Source organism: Pithys albifrons, chromosome 7 (assembly GCF_047495875.1).
Source record: "Pithys albifrons albifrons isolate INPA30051 chromosome 7, PitAlb_v1, whole genome shotgun sequence".
In the NCBI taxonomy this organism is placed as follows: domain Eukaryota; kingdom Metazoa; phylum Chordata; class Aves; order Passeriformes; family Thamnophilidae; genus Pithys; species Pithys albifrons.
Genome location: NC_092464.1, coordinates 46,240,343 through 46,260,131, shown reverse-complemented (window position 1 = coordinate 46,260,131; position 19,789 = coordinate 46,240,343). Strand labels below are relative to the sequence as shown.

The 19,789-nt window shown below is 38.9% G+C and overlaps 1 protein-coding gene across 5 annotated transcripts in view; it reads right to left on the bottom strand.

The window, feature by feature from the left end:
- LARS2 (leucyl-tRNA synthetase 2, mitochondrial) overlaps positions 1 to 19,789 on the bottom strand; it is an 89,510-nt gene that overhangs the window by 24,439 nt on the left and 45,282 nt on the right. For all 5 annotated transcript variants that reach the window (XR_011698336.1, XM_071561370.1, XM_071561369.1 and 2 more), the window contains exons 10-14: positions 17,835 to 17,939; positions 15,016 to 15,131; positions 13,776 to 14,059; positions 10,185 to 10,283; positions 7,308 to 7,445 (exon numbers count right to left, since the gene is read on the bottom strand). Coding sequence is in view for 4 of the 5 variants with exons in the window: in XM_071561370.1 (XP_071417471.1) it covers positions 7,308 to 7,445; positions 10,185 to 10,283; positions 13,776 to 14,059; positions 15,016 to 15,131; positions 17,835 to 17,939 (742 nt within the window). In the remaining variant the exon portion in view is untranslated. The remainder of the gene's footprint in view (positions 1 to 7,307; positions 7,446 to 10,184; positions 10,284 to 13,775; positions 14,060 to 15,015; positions 15,132 to 17,834; positions 17,940 to 19,789) is intronic.

The following is a 19,789-nucleotide window of genomic DNA, read 5'->3' as shown; positions in this document are numbered from 1 at the left end:
CAGCCGCCTCCTTTAATGATCTTGCATTTCTAATGCACTGAGCCAGACGTCTGTCCCTGTTTTCAGGGAAAAAAAACCAGCAAAATTAATCTCTGGAGCTTTTTGTCCCCACTCAATAGGCCAGGAAGGAGGTATGGAACCAGTGCCAGAAGACACACACAGTCTGGGAGCCTTCTCATGGGATTCTCCAGCACAGAGACATCAGTGACTGTCATTTGGGAGGACACTTTAATCAGTGCTGGTTACTACTGACTTGCACCTCCCAGTGCTCACATCTGTGCTCAACTTTCAGCAACCTGAATTCTCCACACTTACACCTAACAAAGCCTCAAATATGTACAGAACAACAAATGTAAAAAAGATGTCTCATTCCTATTTACTATTTTTTTAAAAGTTAGAATAAATCCATCTAAAGAAGAAATAGTGAAACCAGACTTCCACATTTTACTTCACACGTACAAAATGTAATAATCATTTTTAAGGAGTTAATTCAGTATTTTACATTATCAGGGAATGCAAATTATATGACAACTTATCTCATGATTTAAAACACAGTAATTCATTCAATAATACAGTTAAAGCCTTATTAAATTATACAACCATCATGCACATTTCCACTGTAATAAAGCAGATATCTTCCAAGCACCACTTATTAAACCCTTTTGATGACTCTGATGTAATGGTGTATCTGAAAACAAAACCTTAAATTGGGACATAGAAAGTGACAGACTTCATATTTTATCTTAAAAATCTTCATGTTTGAACATGAGTTTTCTTCCTCGCATATTTTCCATACTTCTAAATACTGTGCAAGTACTGACATATATTGATATTCAGTCATGAAGTACAAGTCCCTGCTATGCCACCTGTTTTTGTCAATAATGTTAAGTAAGAGCAGCAATTCAAGCATCTCTTACCAGTATTTTCTAGATAATATTTCACAGGTTGCCTGAAAAATCTTGTTGTTTAGAAATAAAGTAAATAAACTTAAGGAGATGAGAACTGGAGTGAAATTTACACAGTAAAACCAAGAAAAAGTATTTTAAAAATAGGATGCAAAAATAATCTAAAATTTTAAAAAGTGATCACAAAGTTATACAAGTGAATTAGAGGGTGAAAGTTTGGAGCAAAGACTTTGTAATCCCATCAAGAACAATGGTGGGAAATTGCTCCAAGAGATAACAATTTAGGATAAGTTTCTTCCACAAACTAAAGACATTACACCAAAGAAAAATAAAACTAATTTCCTTCCCTATCATTCAATACTTCAGTTTGTTTAAGATCTCAAACGGTTATTAAAATAGCTACACTTCCTGCTATCTAAAATAAAGTTAATTGAAGTAGCCACACCATCCAAGTCAGACATTTCACTGGAAATGATTTTTCAAGGAACGCTTATTTTTAATGACAAACAGTTAGTTCAGATCATGTGCCAAGTTATTAAAAGCTGAATGCGGGAACGAACATTTCTTATTTTTGTTTATGCTGACAGAGGCTACAAAAATGCAATACAAAATACATTACCAAGTATGGGGAAAAAACCCCGCGTGTTCCTAGTGGGAGACCTCAGGAGAACGGAGACATGCCCAAAATGAGAAAGCCAGAGCCTTTCTACTACAGACAGGGCTCAGAAACAAATTAAGCCCTGCACTGAATGTCTCCTGAAACACAGTGATCTTGCCAGTGTTGTGGTGGCGCCATCTCATGTTCACATGGAGAGTGACACTTGGATTTACACGAATAAAACCGCACACTTCAAACCTTCCCCTTCCAAGACAGCAGTGCTTGGCTGCCGGAGGGAACTGCCAAGGGGCCACAGCACAGCAGGTGTGATGAAAGGCTGACATAAATATTGCAGCATCCAGTCATGGCATCATAAACACCTCCTGATCCAAACCACAGCGAACAAAGAAAATTAAGCCATCTTCAGACACACTGACATTACTGGCACTGGAAACAGAGAGGTGTCTGGAGTTTCTTTGAATGGTTGATCACATTTCAGATTGTAAGTATTCTGGAACAGGATAAGCCTTTGCCTGTCCACAAAGCTGGTTTGTGCTCATGCTGGAATATGGGCACTGAGAGCTTGGCTGCAAGCAGCTTTTGATCATGTTGTATGTCCCACCTGCAAAGTCTGTTTGACTCCTCTGAAAAGGATCAGCTGTGCTTGCCATGAAGCATGTAATCCATGTTTTTCCTTTCTGTAATGCTCCTGTACAGCTTCATCTCTGTGGCAGACCCAACTCTCTGTACACCACCCCGCAATGGATGGCAGAGCAAGCATGCCTGACAGATCAGGAATTCCTGCGCAGTGCTGTGTCCTCATGCTTCTTGCTTTGCTCTGTGCAAGGTGCGCAGCAGTACTTTCAACTCAATACAATGTCCTGGCTGGAAGGACTCTGTGGAGCCTGCCACAGTGGTAGTCAACTCAGAAGGGACAGCCCTAGCAAGGGAGCTCATTGCATGTGCACCTCTAGAAAGGCTGAGAGAGCCTGATGTTGTGCCCTGGAGTGAAGACAAGACCTTCCTTCACAGAATAAGCTGTTTCTATCACACACTTACCTTCTTTTATTCTGTAACACAGCTATATGAAAAAGGTGCCTTCTTACTCAGCAGATTTGCTCTCTATCACCTTCAATCTGCTGACTTAGTGGCAACAATAAACTTTTTTATTGCTTTATAATCCTTCAGGGAGAATGTTCTAGATTCCATTTCCAATTATTCATCAGACAGAACTGATTACTCAAGTCTGGGGAAGAAGCAAAGTCTGTGTAACTTGTACTTGCAGTAACACACTTGGGCAGGTGTAACAGAGTGTGTCAGCACACACTTGCCATGGCGGATTAAGCTGGAACAGATGAGGAGTTTGCTGGCCCAGCTGCCTCCCTGGCCCCTCTCCCAGTGGTGGTCACAGCTGGGAGGGCTCACTGGCTTGTGAATTAATTATAGAACCAATGCACTTTACAGAGCAGATTGCTAAAACAAATTGGCATCAATTTGGGCTTAATCTGATACCACATGTACGAATACCCAGAGGGTGCCATTTGTTCTGCCTTGTCATTACTGAGGAAATGAGCAACAGTTCCCACCATCTTCAGTCCAATGCATTAAAAAATTAAAATAAAAGATTGTGTCTCATCTTCAGAGCATATTTAAGCTATACTGATACCTTTAAAATTTTAAATGCCTGCAAACACTTTAATTTCTTATGAAAGCATGTGTGATATCTGTAAATGTTATACATGCTGCCTGTAAAATTTCTGTAATAATAAACATTATACCATATTTTAAGAGATTGCTTTGAAAATCTACACTATGAAATTTTATCATCTGTTTTCAACCACATTATTCTATTAATAGCCATCAGGACAGAATTAAAGACTAGTAGGAAATATTTCAATGGATTTTAAAGTCAGAGGATACGAGCCTAACAATGAAAATTTTCATGAAGAAAACCTATCAAAATGAAAAATTACTACTAAATAGGGAAGTCAAAAATTTTGTAAGGATGCTAGATAACATTCTAAACAGTGGCAGCTCTCATTAACTAAGATATAGCAGAATTTTCTTAATTTAATTAGTGAACAAAACCTGAGCTAATAGAGAAAGACGGAAAATACACAAGGGGGCAGTGTTTTTTAACATTTTAGTGATTTTCCCCGGAGCTGTGGGCTTCGAAACCAAGACTGTGAGCTTCCTAACAATAAGCCTGCTGTTTCTAATCACATTTTTCCAATCCCTGAGACCAGACCTTGGGCAGCTCAACAGAAGACTGAGCAAAAGTGGCTTCTGACCAATGCTAAAACATTTAAAGCACATAGTAATATTTTTAAAGGAGTTATAATTTTCATATCAAAACAAAATCTTAATTTCACTTGATGGCTTGAAAGCACCTAATGCAGTAGTGTGCATAGAGCTAAAGCAAGACAACGATTTTGTGCATGAGGATGAATTTGTTACAATCATCGTGCAGTCTGAGCACACACACATTTTAGCAGTTCATACAACCAACCCTCAGGGCAATGCTGTAACACATCTTCACATATGCAACAGTTCTTAAGGTTGTATTGCTGTCAAAGGAATTCTTCATAGTCTTGCTAACTGCTTCTACAGAAAGCAATTTTGATTTTTTTATCCTATTGTCACTGGACATAGGGCGTCCTAAGGATTTTTTTTAATTGAAGACGTTTTTTTCTGCAATATATCATACTGAGACCAGTCTACACTATACAGACAGCTTTTGTGCTACTGCTCTGTCACAGCTGAGTCTGAACAAAACACATTCCAAATACAGCTGCAGAATCACAGAGTTCTTAAAATAATACTCGTTGGAAGGGACTTTTGGAAGTCATTGGGTGCAACTCTTTTCTCACATCACACCAAACTTCAGGTTATTCAGGGTTCCATCCAGCAGAGTTTTGAAAATATCTGATGATGGAGATGCCACAATGTCTCTGGTCAAATCATTCCAGTCTCATCATCTTCACTGTCAAAACCATATTCATTCTGTCCAGCTGAACCTCGCTGCACTCTGTGATTGTTAGTCCCTTCCTTTTCTCTGTACATCGCTGAGAAGAGTCTGGTTCTATCTTATCTGTAAACCTCCTTCAGGTAGCAGTAGACTGCAATTACATTCCCTCCTTAGCCTTCTCTTCTCTATGGGGAACACACCCAACTCACTTAGACTCTCCTTCTCTGTCTTACGCTACAACCCCTGAATGTCTTAGTGCTCATCCACTAGATCTTCTTCAGTTTGACAATGTCCCTCATACTGGGAAGGGCAATCGGGGGGGATGGCTCCACACAGTATTCCAGATGTGCCTTCCTGAATGATGAGCAGAGCTAACCAAAGCTGGACATGGTTTTGCTAATGCAGTGGAACATACTGTCATGCCAGCTGCTGACTCACATGTAACTTGCTGTCCATCAGGACTCCTAAAGCACTTCTCTGTTGCAATCCTCCCCACACAGATGGCATATCCCCCATTCATGTCCAATCCAGATTGTCATCACCACTTCAGATTTTGCTTCTCTCCTCATCAAAGTCCTTTTCCTAGCAGCCCTACCATTCAGAGTACCAATGGCTTGTCTGGAGTGTGTAGAGAGAGTGAGTGTTGAGAATGAGCACTTTGTTGCATTGCCCAGGTTATTAACGAAGACGTAAAACACAATTGGTCTCAGCGGGGCCTCCTCAGGAATACCACTTGCAAACAGCTAACTTTGAACACTGAACCTTTGAATCTGAAGGTCCAGACAGCTTTTCCATCCATGCTGCAGTCCTCCCACTCAGTCTGTATCTCTCCAGTCAGACTACAAGGATGCCATGGGAGAACTTGTTAAGAGCCTTTTTAAAGCCATGGCAAAAGATACGCACAGCTCTCTCCTCATCCACAGAAGAAATCATCTCACCATAGATGGAAAGCAGATTAAGTTGGGCATAATTTTGCTGGCTACTCCCAGTCACCTTGTGCCTGGAACTTGTATGTGTCCAGTTCACTGAAGTGATCCCTAACTTGATTCTACTCTGGTGGGTAGTATCTCTCTCCTTCAAACTCTCCTGCTAAGCATAGACCTTGATAGCAAAGGTCAAGACAAAGACTGTCCTTTGCTACTTAGGCTCTTTATCTGATTTTGCCTCAGGCCAACATTTTCCTTGATGAACTTTTCAAAGTATCTGCATAAGTCTTTCTTACTGCCTTCACATTCTTCACCAGTTTCAATTCTAGATGAGCTATGGCCTTTCCTAATTCCACTCTGCCTACCTATGCACTTCCACGTGCTTCCGAGGCAGCCCATCCTCATTTCCACTTCCCCTGCACTTCATTTAGTGCTTAAAGCCACGCAGGAGGGCCCTTTTCAGCCAAGCTGAAAAGCCTCCTTATTTTCTTGCACACCAAAATGGACCACTTACTTGGCAAGAACATCCCCACTTACTTCGCAAGAACATCCCTCCTGCTCTGTGATGTCCCTTTATATTGACAATACTTCAGCCCCAGCTAATGTCGTTTGGGAGGTGGAAGAATTTGACTGTTAAGAAAACATTTTGCTGCTTTATGTTACAGCTCCACTAGATGGTTCACGGACTAAGACTGTGAAGTCTTTTGCAGAATTAATAAGCCTAAAATTTCTTGCAAGGGAGAGCTCTGAAATCCTCTGCTTAAAGCAGTAGTGCTTCTGAGAGAAAGGGTCTGCTTCAAGAGGTCCAGTCTGAGAGAGAAGAATCAGCCTTCCTGCTGCAGCTACGCAAGCTGGAGGCAACAGAGTGAACACAGGTACACAAGTCACATACATCCAAAATTTCAAATACAGCTTTCACTGCAAACTATTTTGCAGGCAAGAATGAGTTATGAAAACACATTGTTGATTTTCATCACATTAGTAAGAAGTAACTTGGGAAAATATTCTGCTGGCTCCACTAATTAGGCCTTTTCTTTCTGGCTCAAAGCTGCTTGAATTCTAGTTTTGTAGCAAAACTGCTGCATTTGAGTGAATTCAGTGTCATATATATGCAGACTTCTCTTTTACATGAAGTTTTTAGAGGGGATACTAGTAAAGAATGAACATACGAGAGTTGCCAGCTGAGAAATTACTGAGCAGTTCTTCTCATGGATGTCACTCATTTTGACTCAATCTATTCAACCATCTCTGCATTTGTAAGAACAGGACAGAGCATGGGACAGACTTTCATTGTTCTGACACCAGTATCCCCCATGCTGAGGCACTCCTGGGATATTTTAGGGTGCAAAAGGGGAGAATTTCAGTGGAAATGGGGATATTAGGTTGAGAACCTATTTTCAGAGGACAAAGACCAGAATGACAGATGACTCACCTTCGTTCATCAAACTTTACCTCTAAAACAAACTGACAGCACATAAACCTACTTTGCTTATCAAGACGTGTTTTGCATTGTTCAGCTCCAATACCACAGTGAATTACAGAAGTGCTTAGCTTTCTACATATGCATGGTTCCACTGAAATGAATGGTATTACTGGCAGAAAGTTACTTAATTTGAAAGAATAGCACTACTCAGAATCCCTGAAGTTACTAGTTTATGCATGCTTTTGCAGGCTGAAAATCTACACCAGCATTTTATCACTCGCTCTGAGCCAGTTAATACTCTTGCAATAAAAATGTTATGTATGTAAACATACAGAAAGTGCAACTGACTATGTGAAACTGAGTACTGACAAACTAGGAAAATTCAGGCTTATTCAATGTAATGTCCTACCACCACAACAATGTCCACTAACACTTCAGCTGGTCAAATGAAATATGAAAGATTTTCACAGAGATATATAAGGCTTACTTGCATTTTGTCATCTTTAGATCATGGCAAAAATGGCTGAAAAACCTTGCATAGTATAAGTGCATAACTGCATGCTCCTTTCCTCCGATGTACAAATCCACAGGCATCCAGTAGTCTGTCAAGTCACTTCTAAAGGGCCTGAAAAAACACAATTACAGAAAAAATACAATGTAGAAAAGAAAGATCAGCACTACTAAGGTAGCTCATCATACTTCACAATACTGTTCACTGAAAGCAATACATGTGTGTAATAAAACTCTCACTTTGCTATGAGATCTTTTTAATTTTTTAAGAAGTGAAATGCTTATTATAGAAAAGAACTTAATTTCTGCTGAAATGCAGATCCACAAAGATTATTTTCCTATATTTCAGGCAAACAACTAAGACCTCACATACATTACCTGAGAAAGTGATGAAAACATTTGCTTGCTCTTTAAACGATTTTTTAAAATAAATATCCTGGGGCTAGCTTTGAATTAGAGTGAAAGACAAATGACATGTCCACTTCAAAATAGTTTATGTTTTTTAATGGGAGGTCTGCACTGTTGCCATTAGGGGGCAATGATGCAGTTTAAGGATGCAGAACCTTCTGCGGAGTCAGATGGGTCACCGCACTCCAACTGAAGGAAGCTTGATGAAATGACAGTAAATTTGTCATTTACAGCATATTTACTATGTCGCTGGAGGTCCCCTGCACGGTTTCCCAGCATTGCTTACTCCTTCATTACATGTTGCCATGTCTCTTGTAATGGGCTGTTGACTGCAAAATACCATTTGCATAGAAGTTCTTCCCTATGGCCCAGTTCTAACAAATCTACCTGTTTTCTTAGTCTGTCTAATTGTTCCATCTGTAATTTTTGTAATAGCAACACTTGTTTTTCTCACAGATCAGCTCAGAAGCAAATAATAGATCTGGGATTCATGTCTTTTGTGGAACAAATCAAAATGAACATGTTCATAGGGTTCCAAAATCAACAGAGTAAAATTCCATGAACTGTAGACCAGTGAAATATGGCTTATGGAAATGAAGGGTTTACATGTGCATAGCTCAGACAAGAAACCTAACTAAAAAAATCAAATGCAGGTAGCAATTTATTGCAGAAGACCATATAAATATTCTCATTTCAACATAAAACAGATTTAGCTACACTAAGCTGTTACTTTGACAGCTGGATGTTACATCTGACTATTTCTTCTTCAACTTCTGGAAAATTCCCTCTTGTCCATGCACAAAAAATATTTCAAACTGTCACTGGAGACGAAGAAATCTGCCTAACTCAGTAATAATAGCAATACAGTCATGTCAGAAAATAATTAAAATTAGCATGAAACAAAAGTGTTCACAGGAGATTTTTCCTCATTTTAACTAAACTAGTGCTGCCAATATAAAAAAACATAATTGGACCAGTAATACTAAGTCACTGGGTATATGTAGCATGCTCCCAGACACTGCTCTGCACAATAAATAAATACTTCCCCAAACAGTCCTACTATTTTTTGTCTTCCAAAGACTACATAGTAGGGATGATGCACCAATTCCTCTTTGGAAAACAGCTAAAAACTAACTACAACTGTCTTGCCACATGATCCATGCTGCAGCCATGAGGGCACAGCACATGAAAAATCTCTTTTCATTAATTATGCACATAGTGGAAGTGCTGACACAGCAGGAACTTGCTGTGATGCCATTTCATTTGAGGTCTGTGCACGAGGAAGTAGGAAGAGTCATCAGAATTTGAAAGGGGAGAAATGAAGGTGCCATTCTTGAAAGCTGGATGTTACACTGGAGTACTTCTCTTCTTACCAGTGGAACAGCACAGTCTGTCCACACACTGAACTACTCAGTGCATTGTTAGGGAGGGTACACTCCATGCAGCTTACCCCAGTCTCAGAGAGCCACGGCAGGCTGTCTGTTAATTATTCTTGATGGCACCCTCCACTAAGGATCGTCTTCATCTCCTCAGCTGGGCATTTCCTCTGTGCCCTGCTCATAATGCCCTTTCTTGCAAACTTCTGGCCCTTGCCCTGTAGCTCCTGCACCTACATAGTTACATCTACACATCTTACTCTTGCACATCTCCTGGCATGGAAGCAACCAAATGCCATGTTTTTAGACCAGCTCCTAGTCTACTGTCCTCGTTTTGGCTGTGACAGAGTTTATTTTCTTCCTACTAACTGGCACTGAACCATGCTTTGAACTCAGTATGAGAATAAAGTTAGTAACATACTGCTGTCTTGGTTGTTGCTGGGCAGTGCTTACCATAAGCCCAGGACTTCTCAGTGTCCCATGCTCTGTCAGTGAGCAGGCGCACAAGAAGCTGGGAGAAACCACTGCCAGGACAGCTGACCTGAATTGGCCAAAGGCACATTCCATACCACAGACTGTCATGCCCAGTATACAAACCGGGGAAGTTAGCTGGGAGGGGCTGATCACTGCTCAAGAAAGGGCTGGGCATCAGTCAGCAGGTGGTGAGCACTTGTATTGTGCATCGCTTGTTTTTCTTGAGTTTTCTCTCTCTCCTTTCTCCATTAAAACATCTTACTTTGTTTCAATTATTCAACTGTTCTTATCCCAGCCCATGAGTTTTCCTTCTTTATTTCTGTTCCTGATTCTCCTCCCCAGCCCACAGGGAGTGGGGTGTGAGTGACTGAGCAAGCAGCTGTGTGGTACTTAGATGCCAGCTGGGGTTAAGCCACAACATCTCCCCTGTGCTGCGCTCAGGCCAGGGGGCAGGCACCTAACGAGGGCACTGCAGGGGTTTACATCTTCTGCAAAGGCATTTAGAAGCTGGAAGCACCAGAGTGTCTGGTCTCTCTCTTCCCTTCTTTTCTGTGAAGCAGGTTTGCCCCCAGCGGCCCTGTGCCTGCAGCCCTTACCTGTCTGTGTTGTGAGGGTCCGTGTACCGCAAGTAGTACCACGCAGAATCAACAAAGGTATCCATGGTATCGACTTCTCGCCGCGCCGCTGCCTTACACCTGAGCAAGACAGAAGGAGAAAAGCTCTTTTTAGGTAAGTGACAAGTTTGGGAAAAACCCACCACACACAGTATAGTTGAAAACTGAAGGGGTCTGAATCAGTCTGAATCATGTTCAGAAAAAGTTCAACAACAAAAATAGGGCTGACTCCTTCCCTCTCCCTCCCAAAATACATAAAATGCAAACCAAAAAGAAGCCTGAATAGCCATCACATCCAGCAATAGCTGAAAATGGCACTGCATTGGGCAGCCCTCTTGATCATATGTTCCTGGATTTTTTTACAATCGCCATTTTAAAAGAAACAAAGCACAGACAAGCATACTTTGCCATAAAGTTAATGGGTACTGAGACTATATCACATTGTTGAGTGCCAGCAGACAAATAATTTTATAAACACATAGTAGAGGGAGAAGACAGTTGCCTATCACTGATTGTCTGTACAAAAAGGTCTTTGCAGATTCCATTTATTATCTCTAGAAAAAATTAATTTAATTTCACTTTCACTGAGATGTAGCAAATCTCTCCTGGACCTTGTAGCACAATTTTAATCTGTGATTACACAAATTGATTTTTGCTTGTAATTATATTGGCAGCCCTGAGAAACAGTTTTTAAACAGATTTTAGAAGCTCCGGTAATCTCTCTTTGAATATTAATTGTTTGTAGGAGCCAATAATCCCATTTAATAATAGTCCATTTGCTGTAAATGATCCCTCCTAAAACTGTTACTGTTAAAACAATGGGATTATTCTAACAGCAATGAAACTTTGCAACCTGTGACACATATATAAATGGCACTGGCTACATATAAGAAATGTATGGAGATTATACTTGTATGTATATATGTAATAACTATACATAATAAATGAGGACGAGCTATTTAATGTTTTCCAACTGCATATTTAGCCTCTGATCAGGCTTGATGACTGAGCTGCAACGTGTTATCTGTCTGTCTGCCTGATACTTCAGCTTGGCTTGCCAAGGCATGTTTATGAGAGCACCACCACTTAACATATTCCCTCACTCTGTCACTGCCCCTGATCCTTCTCTACCAGCAAGTTCTTCTTTCAATGGGAATAGGTGTAGCGAAGGAATTTTACTTCTAACTGCTTTTTAATATAGAATAACCACTTTATTAAATTGTACCTATAAGCAAAGACTCAGCTAATGTAAAAGAATACTGTACTGCATTGAAACAGAATGGCTTTTCAGTCAAAAGCAAGAATACTTTACAGTCATTGAACCATAATTGCATCTCTTTCATGCCTCTGTGCTCTAAACAGACATGGCTCACTAACACAGAGACAGCATGGGCAACTTTCAAAGTTTATACAATTTATATCAATGTTGTGATTACAAGCACAATACTGTAATCTCATTAGACAACCTTCAGACAACTAATACAATTACCTGGACTTGTATAACAATGAATAACTTGGGCATCTCCTCCCATTTATGATTGCTAACATTATTATCACTCAAATATTCACAAACTGTTGTATCTTTTTGTCTGGCTTTCCCTATTAATTCTAGACATTAAATGTAACTAATAAAAAATGTATTACTGCAGAGAAGGACTAAAGGAAGGGATGATGTAACTTCTCAGAGCAAGGAAAAGCAAGAATGACTATGCACACAAAAGTAATAGCTCAAAGGATTTGAAATTGTAGCTGATGTGGATTAGCAATACTGAAGATAACTGTCAAATAGGTGAGAATTAAGAAGCCAAATAAAGGTGAGGGTTAAAAAAAGTTAATTTCAGCGAACTACCACATTTTAGGCTAAGAAATCAATCCTGTGTGCCTTTATTTCTGATTAAACAAATGCCCTTGATTAACTTCTAAGTAGGGCATCATAACTATCCAGAAATCATAAGGATTTGCTATGTATCAAAAGTACATTATTGCCTGATAAATAACAAAATCATTTTTCAATTAAGGTTGCAGGGGAAACCAAGAGTGCAGACAGTGACTTTCAGTCACATCAGGAAAATTCTTCCATTAGAATTAGGAATTGTAGACCAAGGCATTTTGGGGGTTTTTACTAAACCTGTGAAGTAAAATGCCACCCTGACACCAATCCCATCATATCTCAGAAGCTGAGCAGGGTCAGGCGTGGTTAGTACTTGGATGGGAGACCTCCTGGGAAATGCTGGGTGCTGTAGGTTCTAGTCCTGAGGACTTCACTGTCACTGTCCAAGCTCGCTCGGCTGTGGCAGATGAATCTCGGGACTTAAACGGTGGGGTCAGTTTTGCACATGCTGTGCCTGACCTAAAAAATCCACTGCACAGGCTGGAAGGGCACGTGGGGAGAGCCCTGCCCAAATCTTCACTCGCGAAGTCTGGCCATCATCATCACTAAACTTGTGGATCTTATTTAGTGAGGCTTCACTGCAAAAGCTGCACTTTGAAATACACTACTATATGCAATTTCAATAGGCACATCTGAGAAGAAATTTTCTATGCAGAAATACAGGAATAAATGTCTGTTTTGCAAAAATACATGTTATCAACAAAGGTCAAAACACATGTTCTCAAAGAATCATGGAACCATATAAGTAGCACAGAAATTAAAACCCCACTGATATTCTATTTTTCAAATATTAAAATAAAATTAGATGTTATGAATCAGCTGCATTATCAATAGAGACCTATTGCTTTTTTTATGTCTGATTCCCTGCCTGGTAGCCTGGTAATGTCCTTCCCATTTGGTCAGTCTGTTAGCAGCAGCACCGGATTGCACTGTCAATGAAAGACTTCCCTGGGATACCTCATGTTCTACCAGTTCCTTCCACAGAACCTATAAGCAAACTTCAGTGTACAGAGTATCTAAGCAGCCCTCAAGATTACACAACTGATTTTCACAACACATCTCTCACTACTTAATTAAGGCTGTTTTATTTCTTAAAAAGCTAGACTACAAACAATAAGGATTACAGCATTGACAAGATGCATATACTTATTATCTCCTTCAATCTGAATCACATGCTGTTATCTGTAACGCACAGTGAATGTATTCTTCATGATGAAGATTTATATAGCCGAGGGAACACTTTATTGTTGGACAATTGCAAGAATATTAATAGAATGTTCGTTTCCTTAACAAAAGGACATAATTGAATAATCGTTATAAGCTTTATATGACCACTGGTGGTGAAAGATAATTAACTGTAGTAAATGAAGTGAGAAATGCTGTTAGGAAATGGGAAGCGGGGAGAAAATCTGGTTTTGCTTTTTTCTTTTCTCAAACTTAAAACTGGTGAGTTTTGCTTCAGCTTGCTTATGAAAAAATAGCTGTGGGTGTTTGTGTTCCAAAAAAGGAGTTTTACAGAGTACACAAGGAAAACATGCCTGTGCTGAGTCAGACTAAACATCATTTTGGAGCAGTATCTTGTCTTGGAGTGGTCAGTTGCCAACACTTGGGGAAGGAGCACAAGAAGCAGGTGGGTACAGAGCGATCTTTCCCAGGCTGCAGCAAATGCAGCATTGGCTTACCTCGGACAGGCACAGTTCACCCATTCTGGAACACTTTCTAAGGGAGAGGCTCCCTTTCCTGTGAAGGTGGTTACATTGGGCAACACCACAGGTAAGTCCTCGTAAGGCACAGGAACGGTGCCACAGGCCTGACAGTGAATGACTGGAATGGGTGTGCCCCAGTACCGCTGCCGAGATATTAACCAGTCTCTTAATTTGTCACTCGTCAGGTCTCCACCTATTCCTTTATTTTTGGCCTGCTGAGTAATAGCTTTTAAAGCCTCCTGCCGAGTCATGCCGGTGATCTGATTGAGAAAAGAAAAAAAGAAGAAATGCAGAAGAAGAAAGAAAAATTCATACTTGCTGTCAGTGAAAATGCAAGAACAGACAAAAGAAATCATAAATGCAATTTCTGAGTGTCCATGTTTATGAACCTTATAATAATTTCCCCTTCCCACTGCTTAACATCCTCCTAGCCAAGAGACTCTTCACATATCAGCTACTCATTTCAGGCCTCTTTTTACAAGGATAAGGTTATTGATGGTCTGAATAGAACAAGGCTGAGAAAGAGACTTGTAGACCCCTTCAGTCTTTATTGGCAGATATTTGCACTTACTGCTGGTTCCTTTATCAGTTGCTGTATGCCAAAACTCCCACAATTCTATAAGCAACATAAGGTAGAGATTGAGGAAATGCAAACGTTAGAACAGCTTGCTCATTTTAGGTTTTTCTGTTCTTGCTTTCATATGCACTTTAACCACTTAGATCCTACCTGGCATGTAACAGAATACAAACTTTGTGTCTGTTATCAAATACACTTTTTCAAGAGCTATATCTAAATATAAGATTTCTACAGCACTTGAGGCATAGATGTTACCATAAAGGCTGAAATCACATTTCAGTGAATATGTGGAAAAAGGACTAATATGCCAACATTTAACTTTAAAATCTATTGAGATTATGAAATAAGAATCAACTGTTAATATGGTTAAATTATTCAGTTTCCATTACAGAACTCCAACCAATACAGAGGAAAGTACAACCTTCCTCTTATGTACAAAAGGATGAAATGTTTTTTATTGCTACAGCAGAGGCAACATATTTCATCATTAAATTATTCTTAGAAATTTGGTAGCAAAAGTATGGCATAATTCTTAAAAAAAATCCCTTTAATAATGCAAATATTTGGCACTCCTGAGAAAACAGGTTTAGTTTGTATTGTTATTTTAGGTTGGAAAAAACTCCATACTTGTATACCCACCTCTGCAGAATTAATGACCTTCTCCAAACCATTTGGCAATGTCTCAATGACTTCAGTGAAAGAAATGCCCAGATTCTTAGCTACTGCAGCATCTTCTGCACTAGTACTAGGAATTCCTAAAAGGGATGATAAAATAAATCAGTTCTGGAGTTGACTAATATGGTTATCAATCATCGGTATGAGGAAAAAACATTCCATTTCTATGACACTCTCCTTATTATAATGACTTATGGTAGCCCAAAGGAGTTAAAGGAAAATATCTAAGAACAACAAAAATGTTTCCATATTCTTTAAGCAATGAAATTCAAACAGCAATAATTATAAATGCATTTCTCATGTCCTCTCTAATTCAAATGTTCATCAATGTCCTACTGCAGAAAAGGCTGAAAATTTGATGGTTCTGAAAAACCTAAAAATAAAGCTACAAAATGTGGATAGAATCACAGAGTTTTCAATACAGCTATATTATCTAAAACATTTTAAAAATACAAATTTTAATTTTAATTGCAAATATGAGAATCAAAGAGGAAACAAACAGATGAAAGAGTCCTCCTGTTTCAATAGTAAACTCAAACTCTTTGTAATTCATAGTTTACTGAAATGTACCACAACACGACAGTCTGTAACATTACTATCCCTTCAACTTATTATGAAAGACATGATTTGTTTATAAACTCAGGAACACCATTCAAATAACATCAATTTTCTACTCAGAATGTAACTAGTGAGGACACTTCCTACAGGTATTCAAGTCAGTTGCAGAAGTCACAGTATTTAAGCCCCCTGATGTTATCTTTCCTCTTGCATTTTATTATTTGGGAGAGTAATCCATTTTAGTTCTGCTCTGGAGGGCTACCTTTCATGGTGAGTTAAGACATTTGTTAGCTTTACTATCACATGTATTCTGAAATAACACTGTGACACTAATAGGCTTATTATTTCCACAGAGATCCAACTTTTCAGTAATAATTCAATTGATAAATTGAACAGTCTCACACAATTGCTTTTAAAAGGCAAAGAAACTTATTCCAACAAGCCAATGCCAACACTAAGTTGGTGAAAACTACAGACAAAAACTCTCATAATATTTGCTAAGCACATTAGAATTACTAATATACAAACTGCTTCACTTAAAACTAGTTTAATGATCGCCTTTGTTCAGGCAATGAAATGCCTGCTATGCATTAACTCTGTCCACATGTGGAAGTTGGGAAGCAGATAACTAAAGAAAATCAAGCAACACTCCCCTGTAACAAATACTCTTTAACTAGCCAAATATGGAATTGCTATTTTATCTTTCCAGCAGATGTACACTCTTGCAATTTGAAGGCTTTATTATAGTATAATATATGTATCTTAATTTGTCCATGAGCCCTGCAGGCTGTAACAGGTGGCTTCACAATATGCTCTACAAAGGGAAAAAAGCAGGTCCCACTTTTTGGTTTGCCTTCTTTTGAAAAGATGTTGCTATTACTGTACATTGGCAAAGCTCAACAGTTGGCACCCAGGAAGAGCTGGGCTGTTTCCAACAGACTAACACCAAGGTATATGCCAGTGAGCAAGCTGGAAGCTTTTAAGGGAAAATAAGATCAGGTATTTCAATTATTTGGCTTCTCTTACATGAGGAAGGATTCTCGTTCTCAAAACCAGATTCATATCTAAAGTGTAAGATGCAGGCACGTTACAAGTAAGGTACACATCCCAAGTGGATAATTTCCATTATCCCTGGGAGGGTTGTCCAAGACAGTTTTGCACAGTCAGATGGTTGCATTCAGCCCAGCTGTGCAAGAATAGCCAATACTGGCAATGGGGAAAGCAGCAGTCCCAGGACAGGAATGAAGTATCAGCAACAGGAAGGCAACAAACGGGAGTTGAGGGATAAGAAAGGGACTGGAAAAAGAGATAAGCATTTCCTATTTGGACTGGCACAGAACATTGCCTTCTGAATGCAGCTGAGATGAGACCACGGCAGAGCACAAGAGTCAAAAAAAAGCCCAATGGGTGTAGATTAAAATGGACACTGTTTTTACAGTGTAGTTGTATTTCTAATTTTACTTAGAGGACAATCATATTATCTAAGCATATGTACTGACCTGCCCAGGGTGGGGGACTGGGCTCCCTATGCAGGAAAGGAGCCAGCCAGGCAGCTTCACAGGACAGCCTCAGGAACAGAAGCCCACTGCAGGTGATCCAGCATCCTCTAGCAATGCTGGTCCCCCTCTGCTTATGGATCCCCAACTCTAAATTAGGTGCCTTAAATTATGGAAAAGCTTTCTTTAGAGATTAAGGATCCAAGATAACTGTCCAAGACTACCTGAAAATAATTATTACCTATCCTGAGCTATTTTACTGGCTCAACACAAATATTACCAGATAAAAGTTGGACTTGAAAGTTTTGCACATTTACTGTCTGAAATATTTCTCTATAAGGATGCACATAATTTATGTAAACACAAGACACACAAAGTCAGATGGGTTTGTTTGTCAAAAACTGGGACAGTTTTGTTGTGGTTAAGGATGGGGAGAGACAGCCAAACACACATGCATTGCAGTCAATCTTCTTAAGATATGCAGATCCTCAAAATTAGCTCATTAAATGCACTAATTTTATAATATTTTCATTTAAACTTATTATCCTCTAAATCTCTTCTCCCAGACAGATTCCACATAGCTACTTTTCTCTTCCTTCTTCACTAATGAAGAAGAAAATAACAAAGTCCACAGCCTCTGTGTTCACTGATTTATCACAACAGTATCTGTTGTTCCAACACAGCAACTGAAAACTGTACTACTCCACTTACACATTGGATGTCACATACCTATTTTGGTATCAAGGGAATTATCAAAATTGGTTTTTGCTGAGATGACTACAGGAATCTCCTGATTGGTAAGCAAATTCACAGCTGTCACTGAAGTGAGTGAGTCTGAAAACAAACGTAATGATACCGTAAGTAAAATATGACTGAAGATATGCTAAGAACATCACTTACCATTAGAATTCAGTTTATCTTAATAAACATACATGAATTTCAAATGATTTTTTTTTTAAAAAGAAAGAATAAAAAACTTAATCACATTTCTGAAAAGCTCAGCTATATTAAAATGTTCAGTCAGCCTGACAAATTTTCATGATTAGAAAACATATTTACAACAAGCACCTGAATAAAAACAGATGAAGATTTGGATTACATGAAAAAATTCAGTCTTTAACCAAAATGCAGGCCTGCAGCAAAATTGTATTAATTGGCTTTTGTAAGCCCTGATTTATATACTAGCATACAGTATTAAAAAATTCCACCACAAATAAGATGGAATTGCAGGGGAGCATATATCCTTATGATTTATTCCTTACAGAGGGACTACAAGGCATGGGAAACACTGACTAGTGTTAAAAAGACACCTAAATAATGTATTGATTTCCAAACAGAATACTGCTATTCCTATTCGAGATGAGGACCCCAGTGTCCAGGGAAGGGAGAAGAGAATCAAGGGTGAGAACTGTAATAAGCTGAAATTGATTTACAATGTGCAACTTGGGTGGATCCAGGTTTTAAGGATTCAAAACCTACATCTCAGTTTGGACCCATTTCTAACTTTTCCAGTGCCTCTAACTTGATTTAATAGATTTCATAGAGTATTCCGAGTTGGAAGGCACCTAAAGGATCATCAAGTCCAACTATTTAGTGAATGGCCCATAAGGGGATTGAACACAGAGACCTTGGTGTTCTCAGCACCATGGTCTAACCAACTGATGGTAATTACAATAATCAAAATATGGGCTGCTAAGAGCTTCTTTTCACCTATTTTCATAGCTAAGCTGAGGAAAGTCTTAGGCTCATATTGCAGTGCATAAAAGTTGAAGTAAAGTAACAGCAATTTTGAGAACAGGGCTGCTGTTTCTCATCACTTTTCTTAACACAAATGATTTATTTATTTCTTTCAGATTAATACTTCCTCAGATTTCAGATGTCTGAGATATTCATATGATAAAGAATATTTCCACCTTCAATCCACTGCACACAGCTTTCTTCCACTGTTTAAAAAAAGTACAAAAGGAATAATTCCATCCTTTAAAAGCAACACCAAAAAGCGTCATGAACAGGAAGCTGAGTGGGTAGGATGGTCTGCTTTTAAAAATAACTTCTTTCTTCTACCCAGCAATGATTTTCATCTTATGCTGGAACCCAGAATAATAACTCCAGTTTATGAAGGCACTCTTTCCTGTGCTCCTTTGCACACATCATTATTACCATAACCGAAAAGAGATGATATTACAGATACAAATGTAAAAGAATGCATGTGCAGCATTATACTGCGATAACAATGTAAGGGTCAAATCTTTATCTCACACACCTCATACTGTCAAAACTAGATGACTTCCCAGATTCTGAATTAACATAAGTTTTTCTGGGCAAAAAACTGAATGTTTGAAAACTCATCGCTCACATCTATTTAAATACCTATACTTGAAAAGTAAAGGTGTTAGAATTTTCAGCTACTTTGCAATAAAACAGCTTTCTTTTCATCGGCTTGAAAATATGAAAACATAACCTCCTAATTATTTAAATGAGAACACAGTGAAGAAACGGAGTTACAGGACTATTTCCACTGAAAAGAAAACAATGACACCTAATTAATGAAAATTTTAATGTTACTGGTGATTTTTTAAAAAAAAATCTTGGTTAATGTGAAAATACTGTCTGTACAATGCCATCCAAAATGTCATATGTACCATGGCTGAAATGCAAATCTGAAAGTTCATGTAGAAATTCTT